The sequence below is a fragment of the Perna viridis genome, chromosome 4 (genome assembly GCF_037379345.1).
Source record: "Perna viridis isolate PV_CMFRI_1.1 ecotype Kerala chromosome 4, ASM3737934v1, whole genome shotgun sequence".
NCBI lineage: Eukaryota > Metazoa > Mollusca > Bivalvia > Mytilida > Mytilidae > Perna > Perna viridis.
In genome coordinates, this window is record NC_142448.1 from 6,145,468 (window position 1) to 6,168,156 (window position 22,689).

Consider the following 22,689-nt stretch of genomic DNA (forward strand, 5'->3'; position numbering starts at 1 on the left):
ATCAATCCATCCATTTAGTCAAAGATTTTTGTGATGCAAATCAATTATATTAATAAAAAATCAAATAATTAAAAAAATTATGAATAACTTTAATCTTGATGTACATGTATGTCGTGTCAAGTCCATGCAAGAAAAATAACAAATATTAATTGAGCCTTTTCTTTCTTGTTGGTAAAACATTAAACATGATTCTAATCTTTATTATATTTTTGCTGCTTCTTTTCTAGTTGTCCTAATGCTCGATAGATGTTTTTCTTTACTTCTTTATGTTTCTTTTCCTTCCTGGCATTAATTTTTTTCATTTTCTTCTCATGCTCAGCAGCTCTCTCTCGCATGTTAAAATGTTCTGATTTACGTTTATGATCATGCAAAGTTTTCAACATTTTCATCACTTTGGCAATCTGGAAAATTAAACAAGAATTGTAGTTAAAACAACATTGATGAAATCTTTTGCATTTATTGTTTTTTGGTAACAAGATATGAAAAATGAACTGTAGTACTTCTACCTAAAATTATAGTATGGGGTAGGCATTGCTTATATCAGCAACCATCGTGAGCTTTACCATGCATGTACCATCTGTGTGAGACTTGTAAAAATAGAAAGGACATTAAAAACCCCTTTGGCACAATAGAGTGGGGTTTGGATGAGAATTTTTGTTTGGAAAGTGCAATATTTTTATTTATGTTTCAGCAGCAAGCGAAATCAATATTTTTATATGAAAATCTGCCTTGTTAAATAATGGGGGAAAGTTTTTTTTCCACTGATAGAGTAAATAAATGTTTTTCCAAAATCCCAATCCAATCCCCCCTTGTACTCCTTGCTTTCAAAATGGTAGACAACTTCATAGCACTTTGCCATACTTGACAATTTTTAACACCTACGGGCATCTCTAGCAACATCCTTTTCAGTTTTAGCGGGTCAAATTAATTTGTACAGATACTGGAAATATCACAGTTCCCCACATATTTTTCACATACATTTTGTATCGAGACGTAAAAAAATTCAGATGCAACTGACAGCTACAAATTCTGAAAAGAAAATAATTGCCTTTTCCATCTTAGAAAAGCTATTCATCAAATTTAATAATACAATCAGAGTTATATTTTTTCAGCGGCGAGTTAGGTTCTTGACAACAGCAACAGTGGAACTGCGAAGATACATGTATGTACATACACGTTTTTCCTGAACTTTTTAAAAACACATCATATATCATATTCATTTCTTTCAGTAAGTAAAACAATTTAGAAAAGACTTGAAAACTATCAGAAAAGATGAAGTTATTTTTTCTAAAACGTAATCTTCACCTATATGTTTTTAAATGTTAGACTTAAAGAATCGACAAATTTTCTCAGTTAGGACAGTCACTTTTTTGTTACTCCTTGGACATGACTTTTTTTCTTTAGTATATTGGGGTTAATTATGGAAATTAAGATAGTACATGTAATGACCTTAGAGCTCACACAGCTTTGCAGTGCTCGCTTTAAAAAAACTATCAGGTGTGTTATTATTTACAAAAATCTGTAGCATTTTTCAAAAGCTACAAGCCAGAATTGAAAAAAAAAACATTGCATATGTTGTCATACACTGCAAAATCCTGCAGACAGCAACCAAAATCACATAGTATGCCCTGTATATAAAGCCAGTACAAAACCTGAAATCAATCCATCAAGGTGACAAATTTGGATGGACAGAGTTGAGGTGATTCAAATATACAAGCAACTTCTTGTGGGGTGGGGTTGGGGGTGTGTCCCTGCTGGTATAAATTTCTTTTAAAATTTAGATTTTACAATGTATAAGTACATAGACTTACCGTCAAATGTCAAGTGCATTTGAAGCAGATAGAGGGTAAAAGCTTTCAACAACAATTTGAAGAATGAAATTTAAGGATAAATTAAATAAGAATTTTGAAGTTTGGTCGGTATAATTACCTTAGCTTCGTGTGGTTCCCTTACAACAGCCACTCTCTTTATAGGGTCCTTTGTTGGTTGCATGACTTTAGGTGTAAGTTTAAATGGTAGAATTTTCTGAAGGTCCTTAGGTATGGTCAGTGGTGCCATGTGTCTTATCTTCCTCTCAACTGGCTGAAAAGTGCAAACAGTAGGTTTTAGTATTCAGGTAAATGAATATTTACAAATTTGTAACGTGAACAATTGAGATATGACTAAAATAGTCACTAAAACAGCTGTAATGCACTAACCATAAACTTATTATGTTACTAATCCATTCAAATAGAAAATTTCAAAGTCATTTTGGGTAAAGAAAACCGAATTCAAATTCAATCATTACATCCTCATCCCTGTTCCATTTTATAATCCCTATTAACTTCTTGTTTTGTCAAAATCACTGAGAATTTTTTCCATCCTATCAAAACTTGACTGAATACAGTGCTAGGTAGTTAAGTAGAGGTTCACTGTACCTTGTAGAGAGAATCCTGATTTACAGGGGCAGATAATCCTTTCTCTCTTCTCAGCTGACCAATAGTTTTCATACCAATCCATTTATTTTTCTCTGATTTGGGTAACAGCAGTGATGTGACAGGATTATAGAACTCTGGTATCTGAACAGGGTACCAGGTTCGCAGGAAAACAATATCTGTAATTGATTTAAAGTTCATGAAAATGTTTTCAGTAATAATTTGAAATAAATTATTTTATGAACAGTACTCGACCATCAGTAATTCACTGGATCTATCAGTATTACTGTAAACATTTTCAACACAACCTTCCAAAGATATTCTAAATACAATATCCAAATCTACTGAAGAATTTCTTACTTACCACTTAACAAAATTTTATCCTCAAATGTTGCCCTAAATGTGCCTTCAGGTGATTTGGCAGCTTTCTTAATCATACCACGAATACCACTGACTGTTGTTATCTTAGCTCCTTCAAATTTGGTCACTTCTAATGCTGTGTTAAACATTCCCTGAAAAATAGACATTTTCACATAAAATTTGACTTGCAGTACACAGGAAAAATTGTTACTTTGTTTTCATATATTTCAAAACATATAGAAACACTTGTTTAAGACCAGTATGGAAATATATCTATTTTTGTCCTTTAAAACTCATTAATTGCACATTTTGTCCCATTTCAAAGGGAATCTTTAAGAAAAATTTATTTACCTATTAATATTTTAATAAGAGAGTATCATATATTTATATTTTAATTACCCCAAAAATATTTTTTCTTCATATATTTCAGAAACATATAAAAAACATGTTGCAATTTTTTAACATGTACACATATTCTATAGAATATTTAAATTATAATAAAAATATTGTCATTGATATCATATATGTAAATATAACATGGGTAAGTTTATCATTACTGCTGCATTTGGATGAAAATTCAATTATCAACAGCCTGTAAACACACCTGAATAAAAGCAGTCTTTTTGTAAATCTTCTGAGGAGTACCAGTTAGTTTTAACTTCTTGACAATTTGCATGGACTTATCTAACTCCAATACAACTCCAGTGGCAGCTATTCTGAATCCAGACTACAATTGAATGATACAATTGATAATAGTGTAGAAAAGAACACATACACTACATAAATTAATGCTACTCCAACATTTTAATATTAGTGAACTGCATCAATGGATGCATTTTGGTACAACCACAGAAGCTAGACTTGCAACATTTTAAGCAAGTATGGACACAACAGTCTAAACTTAATATAGCTCTGAATTTGAATTGTTGTCATTTACTGTGAAAGTACTTTACTTCATGGGTACCAATTTTCGTGGATTCATGAATTCATGGTTTTGAGGTTTTCAATAGAAACATCAATGGGATTTTCCTTTTTGTTGGGAACTATATTTCGTGGTTTGGCCTACCCACGAAAACCATGAAAACTGGTACCCTACAAACAATAGTATTTTCCCAGTATTTAGCATAGCATATGCTTCAACAAGGAATTAATGTGAGAAAGAACTAAATAAACTACCGGTAATATTGATCATATTCAAATTATGTAAAAGTAATATTAAGACAAAAGAAATACATACTGAAACCTCAGATACACTTTCAACTGCTAGTAAACCAGTATTTTGTGGTGTTATAGGCCCTGAAAAATTAAAAAAAAGAATTTACAAATATATCAGAAATAGTTGTTACTTCAAAAAAACTTTATGAAGTACAAAAAATTAAATAAAAATGATTCAGTAATGTCATCAATGCTTATAAAGATAGTTCTTAAAGAGGCTTCATATCCAGAGTTTTTTTTGTTATGTTGAGGGTTTTCTATAAGTTGTCCAAAATTTCTATAAATTTCTGATATAAATTTTTTGCTTCAAAAATTTGTCAGAAAAGTTGAATAAATTTGTAGAAATAACAGAAAGATACCATGAAAAATAAAGAAAATACCAAATTTCTTGCATGTGATCTAGGACCTTATCACAAGTATGCATACCCCGAAAATGTATAAAAGACTTGTAAATATGACCTACCATAAAATGAAGCATTACAATGGAGATGTTCAGGTGTATATTTCAGTAATCTATTTCTCATGTTATGGTCCTGTATAGAGTACATAGGTAGAGTCTGAAATCTTCGCCACCCAAGTGAGATAATTAATGGATTCTTTGTCTTTAATATTCTTTTGTGCCATCTGTGCTTCTTCACACGAGTCTGAAATACATTCAATGATGTCGAATATTTTTCATGTCAAAAATTTCATTCTTCTGCATTCATAATTACACTATATTTAAATTAATGATAGAAACATTTAAATAACCAATTGGGATAATATAAAACAACATTGTGCCTTCTCCTTGAGAAAAATGTTTGAAGTTTAGACCTCCCCAATGTAATAACTTCCAAGCTACAATTTTAACATAAAGTACATAAAAGAAATTTTGATAAGATGAAAACATTTAAATAGTTAAGTCTAGATTGGTTTTCTACATTATGTTTATCTTCAAACATCCATAAATTTCTATGATACCTGAACATAGCCAACATTCTCCTCCAGATTTGACAGACCTCCCAGTATGACAGGATATGTGGCATCAAAATTGGTAACAAATTCACTGGGAATATCACCTATTTCTACCCTCACATACATTCCTGGTCGAAACCCTTCATAATGGACTCGTAAATCATCTTCCATTGACTCAAACTCTGCTCTGTTCAGCTACAAAATAAATTTAACATTTTTAATACTTCCTTATACCATTCCTGCAGACCTTTTTACTACTACTCAAATTTCATAAATATTCCTTCCTAGGTTTTTCTGTTGATATTTGTTGACCTTTTAGACCCATTAAATTTTATGAACCAACAGCTGCCTGCAGGGCTATTATAAATCTCAAGCTACGTGCTTGTTTTATTCTTTGACAGTACTGAATTTGTTGATAAAAATATTTAATAGTAAATATCAAAATAAAAACAACCAGATTCCAATTAAGTAATAGTTCATGGGTTGGTATGGTGTTATACTCATTTACACAAGGGCTGGGTCTTTATATTTAGAGTATTTCATACAAATATAAAGGACAACATGTGTGTAAATGAGTACAACACCAGACTTATGATTTTTTTTCTAACTTAATATGAAAAAAAAAAGACTTTCTGCATCCAAATTGCACAGTGGTAGTTATATTGAATAATATATTGGCTTTTATAGGACTTTCATATTAAAATAAATCCCTATTACCAATGATACAATATGTAAGTTAGTACATACCTTAGCCTGTTGTTCAGTTTCTGCCTTCCATGTATCATAGAACTCAGAATCATCCTTTAAGTCATACTGAGCATTAAAAGCTTCCTTTAATTTTCTTTTCTTTTCTTCCCTCCTCTCCTGTGCTGTCATCTCAGCCTTTGTTTTCTTTCTCTCTCCTTCCTCTGGCTCTAAAATATCAGTTTGTAAATTCAAGGATTCGAAGTTTTGATACTTTTTTATTAAAGGTTTTATTGAAATGAAAACTTTATTTAATACTTTCATTCTAAAAATATTCAAACAATGTATAAGAAAGAAACACATATTTAAATTTACAGCAGGACTTTAGTTCAGTTCTACATATATATATATATTTATAGTACACTTTTTTTCAGTTCTACATATCTATATGTTTATAGCAAGGGTCCAGAAATTTTGACAGCCCATGTCGGTCATTTTATGAATTTTCAAGTGATAGTTATAGTTTGTGAGTCTTCTACCTGCCTAGATCGAGAATAAACTTTAAAAACCCTTTTTTGTAGTTATCTAAAGATAAATATTGAAATTTGTGTTATTCCATCATGTACTCTGTCTTTTACAAAATAACTGAACAAGTGACAGAGTTTGGTTTCCAAAACCGTGGATGTTCTAACATGTAAACAAAACATCGTGTCTCTTGAACTTGTTCATCACATTGGCAAACAGCTGAAAACTTCTGAGTGATAAAAAAAAAATAAAATTGTGAATACAATTTGTATAACTGATTTGAATGGGTTGTTGATTTCTGTTTTAAAAAGATTCCACTGCTGAATTAATTATTACAAACTACGACTGACTTGTAGTTTCAGCACCAAGTGCCTCCATTACCACTGAAAGATCAACGGAAAAATGATGGATTTGTCAACCTCTTTCTTATCTAAATCAAGTAATACATGTAAGAAAATTCTCTGAGTCACTAAAATTAATCTGTATATGCAATGGTGCTGCACTTGTAGCGTTAATTTAATTATGCAATCAACTAATCAGTTTAATCGCAGTACACCTGTCAATTAATTTCCAATAAACAATTAGGAGACAAGATGTCATACAGTTTTATACAGTAATAAAGCCATGCTGACTGTAATTTATAAGGGTTGACAAATTCTTTATGTCAGATATTGGAAAATGGTCATCGGTCATTTGCAAAATTTGTCAGTCAATGACCAGCATTTTTGACCATTTCCACACCCTTGATTTAAAGTACACTTTAGTTCAGTTCTACATATATATATATATATATATATGTTTATAGTACACTTTTGTTTATTTATAGTCTCCAGTTTTTTTTTAAGAATGATTGGTATATATTCATGTAATAAAACATCACATCACTGTTTACTGTACTTTATACCCAAAGGACCACAGTCTCTACCTTTATCTTCACCACTGTCAACTCCTGACATATCTCCATCCTCATCTGATTCTCCTTTATGTACCTCACCAGTCTCTAAATCCTCAAAATCACCATACAGCTCATCTGAAACATACAAGAAACAATTATCATACAGACATAAAAGAACATGTTTCTAGTCCCTATTTAGCCTCCAATTCCTAATTGATTCAAATCACAACTCTAAAAATTTATCCAAGCCTTCTTTTGGAGGTATGGAACCTTGTGGTTCAATTTAGAAGACAACCATTAACATATAGTCCGCTTATTGTCAAGAATCCACGAAATTCCTGTTACAGGCCCCTGTTACTAAATAGTTCAAGTTTAAACCCCATACATCAACCCCAGTCTGACCTTAGTGGTATAATTCATTGTAGAACAGTTTAACCAACATCCATACATTTTAACTTGAACAGGGTTGTACTGTTACAAGATTAAAGTCATCACTACTAAAGTTTTATGGTCGTCATCATGTCTACGCACTTTACCATTATTCGACTGCAATTATTTTGTGGTGTATTAAAGGAGGTTCTCAATGGCATCATGTGAAAAAGAATGTATGCAAGTTTCACTGAATTCTATTTAGTGGTTCTAGAGAAGTTACAGACGGATAGATGGTCCTCTTTTCATGCATTGCATCAGGAAACCCCAACAGCCGTTAAGATGGAAATGCAAATTAGGTGCATAATGGTATCATGTTATAAATATGTGTGCAAGTTTCACTTCATTTCATCTAAAGCTTACAACAAAGAACAATACAAGCAAGACATTTAATAATTACATACCATCTTCTTGTAATCTCTTCGCAGCATCTTCACTCTTATCCCATTCACCAGTTACAAAACAATCCTTTATCAGATCTCTTATCTAAGTAGATAAAAACTTAAGATATCAAAGCATAAAAAATGAATAAAAGAAAAAATAGCAAATGGTAATCAATTTTTATTTTGTTTATACATCAGATTGATGAAATTAAAAATGCTTTGTACATATTCTGCAGTGTCTGAACTTAGAATAATTCCAATCAAACCTAAAGAGTCCTTCATATTTGTTCAAATCTTTCTTCCAAACCTTACCTCTTCTATTTCCCTGATTTTCTTCCAAACCTTACCTCTTCTATTTCCCTGATTTTCTGGATGACAAATTTAGAACAATCAGTATTATTAATAGCTGCTCTGTCAGTTTTATCTGATTTTTGTTTGAGGATTTTAAATAAACCTCCCAATTCATCTTCTTCTTCATTGTGTTCTTCCTTGTCTGCATCTATAAATAGACCTGATGATATTGAAAACTATTTCCAGAATACTTAATCTAAAATGTATAGTGCTTGAAAAGTTTGTACAAGTGAGAAATCAATCCAGGAAATGATGTTAATCCTTGAAATATAAATTCTGTCAATGAATTTTACACACAGATTTTGTAGTTAGAAGATCATCATTATGAGTTTCTTCGTATTAGCATAAAATTTCAAGAATGGCCTTTTACTTTTTTCTCACTGTACAATTTTTCAAAGTGGAAGTAGTATGCACATTTATATTTTAAATGAATAAAATCTTGAAAAGAAATTTTGTATTGATTTATCCTGAAAAAAAAATTGATGGCTTAGAAAAATATGAGTAAAATTTCTTGGTAGATGTTTTCTATAGAAAATTAATGCCTATTTACAAAAAATCTTATAACTTAATAACTAGCGGTATATCACTTCAAGTGTGTTGCATGCAAAATAAACAGCAGTGGCACGAGCGCATGTTACACCCACCATCTTGTGAAAAAAACAAATGTTTCTGAATAAAACAGTGTTGTACAGGATGTTACACCAAGTATATCCTGACTCATTCCTTATTCTTGCTTAATAAGAAGTTTATGTATGAGACAGACAAAAATTGCTTACAACATGTTTGATGTTACCAAACAGAAGCAATAATACTGATTAAGGGAGCAAAGATTTTTGCAACGAAAAGTTTGCATGTCAATACATAAATTGAAAATTTTAAAGTTCCATATAACAAAAAGTTGATAAAAAAGAGAAACAAAAATTGTTATAACATGTTTCAGCTTTCATGGCATGTCTTTTTCTAAAATAAATTCCCCTTACTGGTTCTTTATAAGTACTTTTCCATTAATAAATGTATGAGAGGGTTGGAAGGCAGTTTTTTGTGACCTAACCACCCGTACATATATTTTAAGGATTAATGCACCTCCTGAATTCCCCACATACAGCTGGAAAATGTGACTTTTACACTATAAACTTGATAAAATATTCAATAATTCAAAAATAAACTAAAGAATCATCACCAAAAGGTATACAAATCTGATTAATACAAGTGTTTAAAGTTTTATGCAATAATCATAAATAGTTCTTGAGATACTGAACCACATGTGAAAAAAACAGTTATAAAGTCTTCTAACTCGAAAAGTTTTAATCTGATTTCCACAAAAATTGTATACAGACTGTATGACCATCATAACAAATAACCATTTCAAGTTTCAAGAAATTTAGATAAGTTGTTCTCAAGTTACACTGCAACATGTGATAAATAGTCATAAATTGTTCCCTATTTTAGTTTCAAAGTCCTGTAATTCTAAAAGTTTTAATCTAATTTTCACCAAAAAGTATACAGACTGTTTCACCATCATAACAAACAACTGTCTTAAGTTTCAAGAAATTTGGATAAATTGTTCTCAAGTGCGACGTATTTATGACGGAGAGACAGACATTTGTATATCATACTATGTCCTGTCAAAATTTTGATGGGCATGTAAAAAAGGATAGAAAAAAAAAACATGCCAGTACTACACTATAAGCTCTCATCTAACCTTTGCCATAGATAAGTTTTCTGTAGTTAATTCTCTCTCCTTGTCTCTTCCTGTAAGCTTCAGCTGCTGTTGTTGTAAGGTTAGTTTTCCATCTCAGCATACCTTTAACATATTGAGAGGGTGAAATAAGCTTGACTAAGCAAAATAATACCCAAATAAAATAAATCATAACAAAAAATCTGTTATTAGCTTATTTAAAAAAATGAAAATAAAGACAGAAGTACCTGACTTAAAGATTACAAAATATGCAATATCCTAATGGCATTATGACAGACAAATCACATTTTACATTATTTGTTTTTCTCTACTGGAAAAAGCTCCAAAACTTAGATAAAAATGTGTATGCTATAACTAAGATATGCCACTTCTGTGTGTATGCTAAAACATAGAAATGCCTATGCTGTGTCTAGGCTATAACTTAGAAATGTCTCTGCTGTGTCTAGGCTATAACTTAGAAATGCCACATACAGTAAGTTTTATGTATAACTGTTAGTGTAACATACCAAGTGCCAACTAGATGGTAAAACACATACCCTGTTCTTCATCTGTTTCACTGTTTTCATCTTCATTTTCAGCACTACCATCACTATCTAAATTCTCCCCTGAGGAATCATCTTCTCCAATAGAACCAGAACTTTCTTCTTCTATTTCATCATCATTACTGTCACTGATTTGTTGTTGAGATTTCACATTTTTGCTACTTCTTTTATGTTTTTTACTACTTGGAACCCAATGTTCATTTTCTGAATCACTTTCATTATCACATGATGTAGATTTTGTTTCTTTCCTTTTTACCTTTCTAGATTTCCTGATATTGTCACAATCAGAATCAACATCCATTTCACTTGAGTCCAGCTCTTCTGATTCTCCATCTTCATCTGACTGACTTGGTTTAGTCAACTGTTTTATCTGGGTTTTATCTTTATTTTTTTTATTTCTACAAATTATGTTTTTAGCATTATTTTTATCACTTTTAGTTAACTTTCCTGATGAATGTTTAACACTTTCAGATGAGTTATTTGATGCTGAATGTCTACATGAAGTTTCAACAGAACTGTCAACATCACTCCCCTCACTATTGTCATCAACCCCACTATCATCAGAATCATCTTCATCATCACTTTCATCAGACACATCATCACTATCCTCTTCCATTTCATCATTTTCACTTACCTGCTCATCATCAGTATTTATTTCCTCATCTGAATATTCTCTTTCCCTGATTTTTGGATTAAGACTTGAATTGATGTTATCTGTTGATTTTGAGAAAAGCTGGAAATCTTCCTCATCACTGTCAGCAAAAACCAGTTTTTCATCAACCTGTCAAAACAAGCCAATAATTATCTCTAAAAGGCAAAAAGACTTAATTACTGAAGAAAAACTCAAAGACACTGACATGATTTTGTGTGCTACAATTTTAAAAGCTACCCAAACACACTAGTGGGTGGTATAATATAGAGGTCATCATAACTGACAGTTATTCAAACTAAAAAAATCAATGTCCAAAAGATCACACAGGTGTTCAGTGGAAAATAAGTAGGACACATTGGTATAATGTATGGCAGATTTCTACTGAGAGAGCCACTTAAATTATTCCATAGCCTACCATGATTTGTATTGAAATTGGAACTGGTCTATTTCAACTAGCTGTAAAATATATCTGGTTCATAGTGTCCATCTAGTTCAAATGAAATGTTATTGTACTGAAACACAGTGGATTACAAACAATTAATTTAAGGACGATTTACATAATTTTCTGACAGTTACTTAAAAATTATATTCAAAGGGAAGTAATATAAATACCTTTTGCTTTTTCAATGGTTTCTCATCATGTTGTAACATCTGTAAAGATAAGATGTAGAGTAACAAATAGAACTCAGTTTTATAAGAAGTGAAAAAGAAGTAAACAAAAAATGTTCTTTCCTTATTAAAGGTCAATTGAAATTTCATAGAGTAAATTAACAAACAAAATATCAAATACACTACAATACCAGTACTCCTTATTTATTAGCTCTATAGATAAGTTATGTTCAGAATGCCACATGAAGTTGATGTATTGTTGAGGTATATTCCCACTCACACTATAAAACTACTATTAAGGCTTGGTTGATCACTCCTAAGTGGTGTTGTTAGTCTCACCTTTATCTGTTTCATTTAAAATGTATTTAATTAAGTGAAGCTGTAAACTAAATTTCAACTGTCTCCATTCAAAAGGAGGCAAGATTTTATATAGAAATTCTCATAATCATTAATATGGGCTAAGAAATCCTATGTTCCACCAAATAGGAGGTTAATATCAAATGCCAAATACCAAATCTACTTACAACATACAACTCAAATTTCAAATTATTTTCATTGTAAGTGGCCAAGTTTTTATTTGTGACCCAAAAAAATAATCATTATTATTTACATGCAGCAAAAAATTTCTAGTTTTGCTAAACAGGAAGTTGATAACAGGCAGGTATTAAAATAACCTACAACTTATGCCTAACATTAATCATACATACCAAATTTGAAATCAATTTGAAAAGAAGTAGCAGAGATAATTGAGAAGGAATTTAGATGGACTGAATGAAGGACAAACAAGGTGGCTATAACATAAATAGGCACATACCTGTGTCTCATCAGAGAAGGCTATTGAGTCTGTAAAAACAGCAGGACGTCTGCCACTGCTGTCTCCAAGTGAAACAGTATCATCATCCTCATCATCACCTAGGCTATCATTTTCACTCCTGAAAAAAAAAACTGATGTCATATTATTGACTTCCACTGGTTGGAGATCTCCAGCATGTTACACTATGCTTAGATACTAACTTGGGGTTCTCCAGCATGTTACACAGTGCTGTCTAAGATACTAACTTGGGCTTCGCCAGCATGTTACACTGTGCTAAGATACTAACTTGGGGTTCTCCAGCATGTTACACTGTGCTAAGATACTAACTTGGGGTTCATGTTTATTTATTTAAAGAGTGAAAGGTCCTGAACTTTTCCAAGTTTAAAATCAATGGTCCACTTTAGGAAAACGAAAAGTCCTCAGTTAGGTGTTAATGAAACAAGTGGAAGGTCTAGAATCTAGGTAATTGAAAATGTTCAAAGGTCCTAAGTTAGATATTGACGGTCCTGAACCTCTGTTATATATTGACAGTGCCGAATCTGTTAGATTCTGACAGTGCCGGACCTCTGTTAGTTACTGACTGTGCCAGACCTATGTAAGATACTGACAGTCCCAGACCTCTTTTAGATACTGACAGTCTCGGACCTCTGTTAGATATTGATGGTCCTGGACCTCTGTAAGATATTGCTATTGATGATCCTCAACCTCTGTTAGATATTGATGGTCCTGGACCTTTGTTAGATATTGGCGAATATTGACCGTCCTGGACCTCTGTTAGATATTGACGGTCCTGGATCTCTGTTAGATATTGATGGTCCTGGACCTCTGTTAGATATTGGCGAATATTGACCGTCCTGGACCTCTGTTAGATATTGACGGTCCTGGATCTCTGTTAGATATTAATGGTCCTGGACCTCTGTTAGATATTGATGGTCCTGGGCCTTTGTTTGATATTGGTGAATATTGACTGTCCTGGACCTCTGTTAGATATTGACAGTCCTGGACCTCTCTTAGATATTGACGGTCGAAGACCTCTGTTAGATATTAACGGATATTAATGGTCCTGGACCTCTGTTATATATTGACAGTCCTGGACCTCTGTTAGATATTGACGGTCCTGGACCTCTGATCACCACTTATTTGAACTCTATTACTATTGACTGTGTGAAGTTTTTCTTTTCATTTTTAAAACTGAAAATGTTTTTATCCTACTGGATTTTATTCATACATATTTTGAAACTTTCATATTCCATTTCTTATTTATAAGAAAAAAATAATTTCTTATCACTATAAAAATAAATAATGTACATGCACTTACATATCAGCATCTGTGATTGGTGCAGTACCTGAGAACATAGTTACATGACTTGATGTCATTTTTTTGTCCAATGGATTTGTCACATTCATCAGAGAGGCTACCAGTTCATTGACAGGAGCAGAGATCTGGAATAGGAATTTTATAATTACTAATACTTTATCAGTTATTTTATAATATAGTAATAAATGCTTGTTTGTTAATTTCAATGGAAAAACCTCAGATAACAACCATGCAATATATCCTAAGCTATACAATCATTTTTAAAGGAACTGAAGTGTTCGGAAATTGACTCTGATAATATTGCACAGTTGTCAAATGTCAACACATATGAATGCTATTTGTTACTGAAACTGCCGGGTGGATATTAAATTAATCAGACTGGTATCAACTAACACTAATTCTAGAAATAATGTCTGAGTGGAGAAAAATGGAAGCAAGATGTACTGGTTATTGCAATTGTATAAGTAAATACAATGCTAAACATAGTAAAACATTGCACTGGCAAGCTGATGCAATATAACATGTAACAATATTCACTAATATATACTAGTAATATAAATGCAATAACATTTTAATATTTTTGTATTGCACTACTTCTTTCTTTGTGAACATAAAATTGAGAAGATAATGAGCATTATATTATTGTAGTAAAATTCAAACTGAATATTGATATATGATATTTGATATTCTAAGCCTCTCTTTTTAGTTTCTCAAACAAATTGACAGTCTTTATTATTTTCTATTTGAGCACATTTGGAATTGGTTTAATATTTATGCTGAATAGTTAGCAAACTGAATTATATGTCTACAACAAATTTAATACCTATTATCATTAAATAACTTATACTCATTCAACATTTACTAAATAAATACATGTATGTTGAAATGTGTTGTCTAATAGTAGAAACTGGGAAAACAGATTCCTAAAGAGATCCTGACTGTTTGATCGATCTTGTATAAAACGATTTGACATAGGAAATAACTGTAAGTGAGTTCACCACAGGCAATATGTATGTTTCTTAAGTTGGATTATCTCTCTTTCAAATAGGGGGGGGGGGGGTATGATCCATCAGTGCATTAGTGTAGAAGGATCTTTTAACTTACGGTCTGGAAATTGTTACTGGGACAGTTTTTATGATCCCAATGCAATTCTCATTTAGCCTAACCAGAGGCCAAAAACAGGGTAATGACAGGTAAAAATTTTGTTTCTCAATCACAAACCAATTTATCTGCTGTTTTGAGCAGTTAAAATTTGCTTAAAGTGTAAAAGACAAAGGCTAGACAATACCTATGGTACATGACTATATGTCATTTTTTTCGTAATTGGTTGAAATATAAATGAAACACCATAAACAAGGCATGTCTGTAAAAATCACAAAACAAATTGGATGCTAAGCCAAAAATCATGATATGTATCTAATTGCAACAGAGTGGAATTGTTACACCACTACTTTCAAAGCATTGTGCAATAACAATCCTGATTCATGTCATTTACATATGATGTTCAACCTTCATATGAAGTTTCTGCGAATCAAAATGAACAGTAAAGGAGAAGTTGGGCTTACCAGGTAACATGGATGAAGAAGATAGTCCCTTTGTTTAATTTCCCCCAAAACTTTGTTTCAAGGTGGTATAATAATGCCTTTATTAAGTCATTTCTGTGTCATAAAACGTTTCTAAAGAGTTAAGAGTGAAACTCAATCAGGTTATTAATTACAAGTACATGTACCAGGGGCTGCTCTGGCTTTCAAAATTCTGTCGCAAGAAAAACCCCCAGCTGCCAATTTTCAGAAATTAGAGCCAAAATGGGTGCAAAAATCTTTTTTTTCTAATTTTTTAAATATGACAGTATTAAGTCCAGTGATGAGTTATCAATTCATCAAAATAACCCCTTCATTCATGACATACATGTATCCAAGATTCACTCTTGATAAATGTATAAAGCAGGTTTTTAGCTCTAGTCTCAGTCAGGATATAAAACCATTAATCACTTTTTATAGGCAAAATAATAAAGTACTACTCCAGAAAAAGGTGTTTTATTTCTAACATAGACTTTATATAACTATGCTCATATAGTCCCTAATTTTAAAACATGTTCATTGTTGACCTTTGTCCTTTGTGGTCTAATTAAGGATATCTCAAAATATCATTTTGTTTTTCATTTATAAATTTTCAACAAACTTAATTCTTTTTTCAACTGATAAAATTTCTAGCAAACAATTATTGACCATTAATTTTGTCCCTTTTCAATTATCTTGAATTCTATTTATCTGAATATGATTAAAATTTGGGAATTCCCATCTATTTGTTTACCGATTTTCCCACCAAAAAAGGCACATGACAAAAGTGTAAACAAATGTCATCCATTTTCTTTTATCAATTCTTGCTTTTAAAAGTGTTTTGGACACTTCCTGATGGGATAATCATTGTTAATTGGATTTAATTTATTCTGTTATAAGATAAATCTGTTTCTGAATGTATCATATGGTTTTACAGGGCTGTGAAGCTTGTATGTAGCCATGTGCACATAGCCATGATTGTGTTTACCTTTGACCAGATGATTTTTGATTGGCTCGATAATATATTTATATCTAATTGACACCTCCCAGGAGGATATTGTGAGTCACGGTCACCTGGTCTAATTACTTTTGATTGGCTTCAGTCGTAAATTGATCATGGTCAATTTACTTTGACCAGGTGTCAACACAATTGTTTAATTGGAGAGAATATCCTTTGCTGACAAACTTCATGTCAATTTTAACACACAAAAAGGTGCCAAGAAAATCGCCAACTAGTTATTTTTGTCGCCAGATCAAATAAAAAATCGCAAAGTGCGACATTGGCGAAGCCTAGCACGATCCCTGTGTACATATGAAATACAATCCTAAAAAAATTCAGTAGTGTAAATTTCTTTTATGATGATAAATGCAACTGATGTACTGGACTGAATGTCTAGTAATGAATTCTCTCCCTACAAAAAACTTACCTCCTCTTTTTGATGTGAATGGCTACCTCCTAGATCTATATAAACAGCATCTTTATCATACACAATACCTCCTACACCAGACATTGGGGCATAAATCATCCTCTCTTTTTCACTGAGGGATCGCCTCTTCTCTCTGTCTGGGGTTGGGCAGGGGTCAGGTAAAAACTGCATGTCACTTATGGGATAATCCCCACAACCTATAAATAAGAAATAAATACCATATAACTCTGTATTATGGTCAAAATTGTGCATCACTGAGAAAATAATTCTCACAACCTTTTTGGAAAGGCAAAGAGATCAGGTAAAAAATGTCTAAAAAGAGATGAACAAATGGAAAGCACACAAGTTAGATAAATACTGCCTTCAAATAAATAGTTAATGGTAAGGTCAGATAGATCAGGAAGATTAACAGAATACTTAAGAGCCTATACAAAAAACATTATTTTTCTAAATTCATTCGGGAGACTTGTTAATTAATTTTTGTGTGGGTTCAGAGTATGAACAACTTAGCTTACCTGGTATATGTACAGTAATACGGTTTTTCATGTGAGTACCCCTGACATAACCATAGAGACAAATTTTTCTGTCAGATTTTGGTTTCTTTCTTAACAGTTCTGGATCAGAAATATCTTCCATTCTGAAAACAAGGAAAATCAAAACTATAAATGATTGATACAGGTGAATGACAATCACATGCCAGAATCTTTTAAAAGAAACATTAACAAAACTTTGTCCTACAGGGAGAGGATAACTGTCAATATGATGTCTAGTATGAAAAGGATATGTTCATCACTCCACCTCTAAAATAATTCAGTCAATCCCTGCCCTATTTTAGCATCACATGAAGTCCATGTATTTCTTATACAAGATTGGCCTGTTATACTCAGTCCATGTTTACCCGGTCATTGATGGAATTTTCTTCCTTCTGGTTTCCACTCAAAACAAATATAAAGACAAAGTGATTTGATGCCCTGACAACAGACAATCCAACTTGGAATGTGTCAAAGAGTAACATTATTTCAAGTATGCAAGTGTAAGTCATCAATGGGTAAATTTGTTACTACACCTCGGTAGGTGTAAAACCTACTGACCAGTGTAAATTCCATACCCAGTCACTAAATGACTATGTATGGTAACTGATAACACTATGTCCAGTATTAAGAAGATATGTGTCAGTACCATGTCCAGTATTAAGAAGACATGTGTCAGGACCATGTCCAGTATAGAGAAGAATTATATGTGTCAATATCATGTTCAGCCAGAATGATAACCACTATATGATATGTGCCTGAACATTGCAGCTTTGCGAAGTAATATTATTTATAATTAAAATCCTTGGTGAGGACCATGTTTCCATAGTATTGAAGTCCATTAGGTGACCTTTGATATTGTACAGTTGAAAGAGAATTGTGTACATCTTACAAATCTCCATTTAAGTAGCAGTCTTTCTAAAAATCAGACAGACGGTGATTCATACATGTCAAAAACCCACCAAATTCAGTTTTATTTCTTGTTTAGAAACAGTTACTGATCACATAACCAGTCTTAGTTTTTCTTGTATGATTTTCTACAAAGTAGAAATTTCTAGAATGCAGAAATTATTATAGTTAAGTGAAAGTATAGCATATGTAGACTGAAAAGCATAATTTGTTTGGTGGTTTTTTTTCTACACCATGAATCACTTTACCATTGGCAGTGTCTAAATTTTATGTGAAATGGTACTTAAATCATGTACTGATCTTGTGAGGGTGTTTCCAGTTCCAATTGGGAATTTCAGAACCGAAATTTGGGAAATATGGTACATATTTCTCTTTTGTTAGGACCCGAAATTCAAACAGAGATAAAGGCTGGAAACTCACACTCTCCAATTCAGTTACAGACTGTCTACATGCATATATTATTAGAATAGTCGTAACCCCATAAATAACAGACAGTAAGAGCAACAAACAATTGTTCAAACTACTGATTAAATATTGCTCATGGAAATAACATAATTAAAGTGATAAATAAACCCACCTGTCAGCAACAACATAAGGATGTGTAATTCTCCACTGTAATGGACGGAACTTCATTACAGATATAAATCTACATAGGTTATGTATCTCTGTTTTCTGATATTCTCCATTCACCATACCTGAGAGGTAAAACAGTTTTGCTCCCTGAAAAATTCACAATCTCATTTATAATTGTTGCACCTAACATTACCGACTTCAGGTGATAGGAATCACTAGAAGAACTGTGAATAATGCTCATTAATTGATAATCCCCACTCCCCCATGGTCAAAAGGTTCATTTTATCCAATTGGTAGTTGGGGTATCCCACAATTTTCTAGTTTTTATTCACATAGTAGTTTTGATTTTTAAACGTGTCTACTTCACAACTTACATTATTGTATGATTCAGAGGATTTGACAGGTTACAAAGCCGCATTAAAAGGGAGTTTATCATAAAATAACATCTGGTCTTTCATTCTTGTTTGCAGGAGTTACATGATTTCTAGGTTTACCTGATACACTTCAGTCCAAAATCTATGTTTTAATCTTTTCTTTGTTTTCCTCATCTTCTTGTTGTCTTTAAATGAGTCTAGATGAGTAAGTACTCCCATAATGCGAGGGAATCCATGAACTTGACAAATATTTAGAAATTCAAAGGTCTCCATTTCAAACCCAAAACTGGCATCCACTAGAAGTAATACCTAGTAACAAAATGTTAAATGAAATTGTTAATAATTAAATAATATTTAATAATTTATAGAATTTAATACCATAAGAATTGTGAAAAAAATAATTTCTTAACATTCTTTATTTTCCTCATCTTTTGTTGTCTTTAAATAAGTCTAGATGAGTAAGTACTCCCATAATGCGAGGGAATCCATGAACTTGACAAATTTTTAGAAATTCAAAGGTCCCCATTTCAAACCCAAAACTGGCATCCACTAGAAGTAATACCTAGTAACAAAATGTTAAAAATCGTTAAAAAATTAAATAATATTTAATAATTTATAGAATTCAACACCATAAGCATTGTGAAAAAAATTATTTCTTAACATTCTTTAATTCAATGTAATAAAATTATCTTCTAGATTTCCTAATATGAAAAAATAAACTTAATATAAATGTTTGGCGTTGATTTTGTGGGAGTTCCCCCAAATGTGGGAGGGTCAACAGATGTGATTAAACACAATGATATATTGTATACTAACCAAATCAGCAATCTTAGCAATATCAATCATTGCATTGATATCATTGTTACATTCTATTACAGTAAGACGTCGATTCTTACCTACAATCAATAGATTTTATATGTAAATTGTTTAAGTGCAAGATATGTAAGAATCAGACAAAGTTCATTTAACATGAAATATGCATGTAATGAAATGTTTTTCTGGGTACAGTGTGATGCAACTACAGAGTTCAAACCCTGAACAGTTCGGGCAAGTATTGACAAACCATTCAAGCTTGATGCAATTCTGAATTTTGTTAGCAACCAAATATTTGACAAAGGATCAGATACTATTTGCCTTAAACTTCCTCCAAAATAAGACTATTTCCCCTAATCTTAGTTTCCCAATTTGTCAAAAAATTGCTAAAAAGTAATCTAAAATAAAGTATTTCCCGTTGGTATTCAAAGAGTAGTACATTGTGTTTTGTTAAAAATTATCTTAAAGCTATTTTAATGTTTAATACTTATCACTTTCTTGACATCTTCTGTTAAATTATTCTTTTAATATATATTCAAGGTATTGTAAAGTTATCCAAAATTACCAATTGCAAACAAAATGACACATTTTCCCAATAGAAAGGTGAGTTAATTTTGAATAAGGCCAACAATATCACAGAGGAAAAGGATTTGACAAGAATCAAAATGAACAAGGCCACTTATTCATAAATGAATGAAGTTATAACTCCTTAAATCAATCCAAACCTTCCTTTGGTGATAAGGCACTTTGTGGTTTGGAACCTTGTGGCACAATTTCATTAAGATTCATTCACTCATACTCACTAGAAACAAAATGTATTTTAACACAAAAACCATATCACCATTAGATTTTACAACCCAAATTGTCTTACCATTGTATTACAATGGCATCATCTTTATTTTATTTATTTAAAGAACTTGATTATGAGAGTATTGCACATAGCAAAACATAGTTAGTCACAAAATGGAAATGCAAAGACAGAGATTAACCTTCATCCATCCAACCAGAACTTTATTTTTGAACATACTAAGAATAGCCAAAAATTTAACAAAGAAGAATAAGATAAAAAAGTCCAATCATGTATTACTTAAGTGAAATTTTTGAAGTCACAGTCACATAATTAAACCAAAAACACCCTATCACAGTACAAATCAAACACTCATGAGCAACAAAGTATCTGATCAACATCTGCAAGCATTCTAAGGGAAATTAGAAAATGATGATAAAATCTAAGGCCAGATTTCTGTAATTTGGTACAAAAAAAGTCATTTAAATAAAAACAAACTATTTCAACAGGAACTCATCAATGCAGAAAAAATGCTAACTTGATTTGCAACCAACCATATACACTAACCACAAGTGTATAAAAAAAAGTATGAAAAATATGTGATGGACAGACTGATAGACAGAGAGCAAACCTTTCTTGTCCTTCTGCAAAGGGCCAAATAAAAGAAAAAAATCTGTTTGAACGGATTTACAAAAGTGTCATATTTCTGTTATAAATGTGTTCACTAGAAAATTATATATACAATAAACATTATAATAATAGGATAATTAATTGGTAAGGGTGAATAACCAAAATATGATCATGAGTGCCAAAGAATGCCTAGATTCAACAATTGTGCAGAACTTGTTCCCTGCACGAATGAAATCTTAATGCGTATTTGGCACAAGTGATCATATTTTGATTAGTCATGATAACCAATTGATTATCCTATTTATTATGTAGATTTCCTCCTTTGCTATTTTCAACATAGATTTTAAAGCTATCTATACAATAAAGGTACTGACCAGCAACTACAGTTACAGGCCCTTGTATGTTGGCTAATCTTTGTTTAGCATAATTCTTCACTATACACTGGAATAATGTAGTCTTGCCAACCTTTGGAGGACCAACTATACCAACAACAACAGGTGGAGGCTCTAATGGTGTTCTATCTACTAATGGAATATGGTGTTTCTTTGTCTTTATATCCTGACCCCTAAATTAATTGGAAAAAAGAAAATAAGTGTTGGATAAAATCTTGTACACAATATAACTGGATGTTATATTAAAATACACAAGAAAAATGAAGATAAAACTAGAGGCTCTTGAGAGCCTGAATAGCTCATCTGGTCAATAATAGCCTAATGGAATATGGTGCTTCTGTGTCTTTATATTTATAAATAGTGTTGGATGAAATCTTGTAAACGACATAACTAGATGACATAATTTACATAAGAAAAATGACAATAAACTATCTCGCTCATCTCGTCAAAAAAAATCTTTTAGCTTTCTAAAGCTCGACCTTTGACCTTATTGTACTACTGTCACAAGAATCATTTAATCAATGGAGACCATCTTAGTAATTCATCCGGCTTTCATATTTTAAAAGAAATCTCTCAATGCCATTTTTTGACTCTTCAAGGGCAATAACCCCAACATGGACCAACAGATCTTTATGAAAATTTCAGCACAGGTCTGTCTCACCATACTAATCAATTTTAACCCTGTGAACTTTGGTTTTCAAGTTTATTCCACAAATCCTCAATTTTAAGTAATGGTGGCCATGTTTTTCAACAGATCAAAAATTGTTAAGAATATCCTAACAAACATTCATGCCATGTTCAGTTACAATCCATTCCACTAGTAGTCTCAGAGGAGAGAATTTTCAAAGTTA

General features: G+C 31.9%; 1 protein-coding gene across 1 annotated transcript in view; it reads right to left on the reverse strand.

The window, feature by feature from the left end:
- Positions 1 to 68: 68 nt before the first annotated feature.
- The window catches only part of LOC148618643 (ribosome biogenesis protein BMS1 homolog), a 28,622-nt gene continuing 6,001 nt past the window's right edge, over positions 69 to 22,689 (reverse strand). Inside the window, exons 3-25 of the mRNA XM_088577732.1 lie at positions 21,821 to 22,011; positions 20,033 to 20,112; positions 19,337 to 19,525; positions 18,847 to 18,989; positions 17,346 to 17,467; positions 16,831 to 17,027; positions 13,845 to 13,969; positions 12,527 to 12,644; positions 11,716 to 11,754; positions 10,446 to 11,232; positions 9,913 to 10,014; positions 8,207 to 8,358; positions 7,881 to 7,962; positions 7,078 to 7,182; positions 5,691 to 5,857; positions 4,950 to 5,138; positions 4,453 to 4,633; positions 4,012 to 4,070; positions 3,379 to 3,501; positions 2,779 to 2,926; positions 2,418 to 2,593; positions 1,930 to 2,082; positions 69 to 401 (exon numbers count right to left, since the gene is read on the reverse strand). Of these exons, the coding sequence (XP_088433858.1) occupies positions 192 to 401; positions 1,930 to 2,082; positions 2,418 to 2,593; positions 2,779 to 2,926; positions 3,379 to 3,501; positions 4,012 to 4,070; positions 4,453 to 4,633; positions 4,950 to 5,138; positions 5,691 to 5,857; positions 7,078 to 7,182; positions 7,881 to 7,962; positions 8,207 to 8,358; positions 9,913 to 10,014; positions 10,446 to 11,232; positions 11,716 to 11,754; positions 12,527 to 12,644; positions 13,845 to 13,969; positions 16,831 to 17,027; positions 17,346 to 17,467; positions 18,847 to 18,989; positions 19,337 to 19,525; positions 20,033 to 20,112; positions 21,821 to 22,011 (3,838 nt within the window). The 3' untranslated portion in view covers positions 69 to 191. The remainder of the gene's footprint in view (positions 402 to 1,929; positions 2,083 to 2,417; positions 2,594 to 2,778; positions 2,927 to 3,378; positions 3,502 to 4,011; positions 4,071 to 4,452; positions 4,634 to 4,949; positions 5,139 to 5,690; positions 5,858 to 7,077; positions 7,183 to 7,880; positions 7,963 to 8,206; positions 8,359 to 9,912; positions 10,015 to 10,445; positions 11,233 to 11,715; positions 11,755 to 12,526; positions 12,645 to 13,844; positions 13,970 to 16,830; positions 17,028 to 17,345; positions 17,468 to 18,846; positions 18,990 to 19,336; positions 19,526 to 20,032; positions 20,113 to 21,820; positions 22,012 to 22,689) is intronic.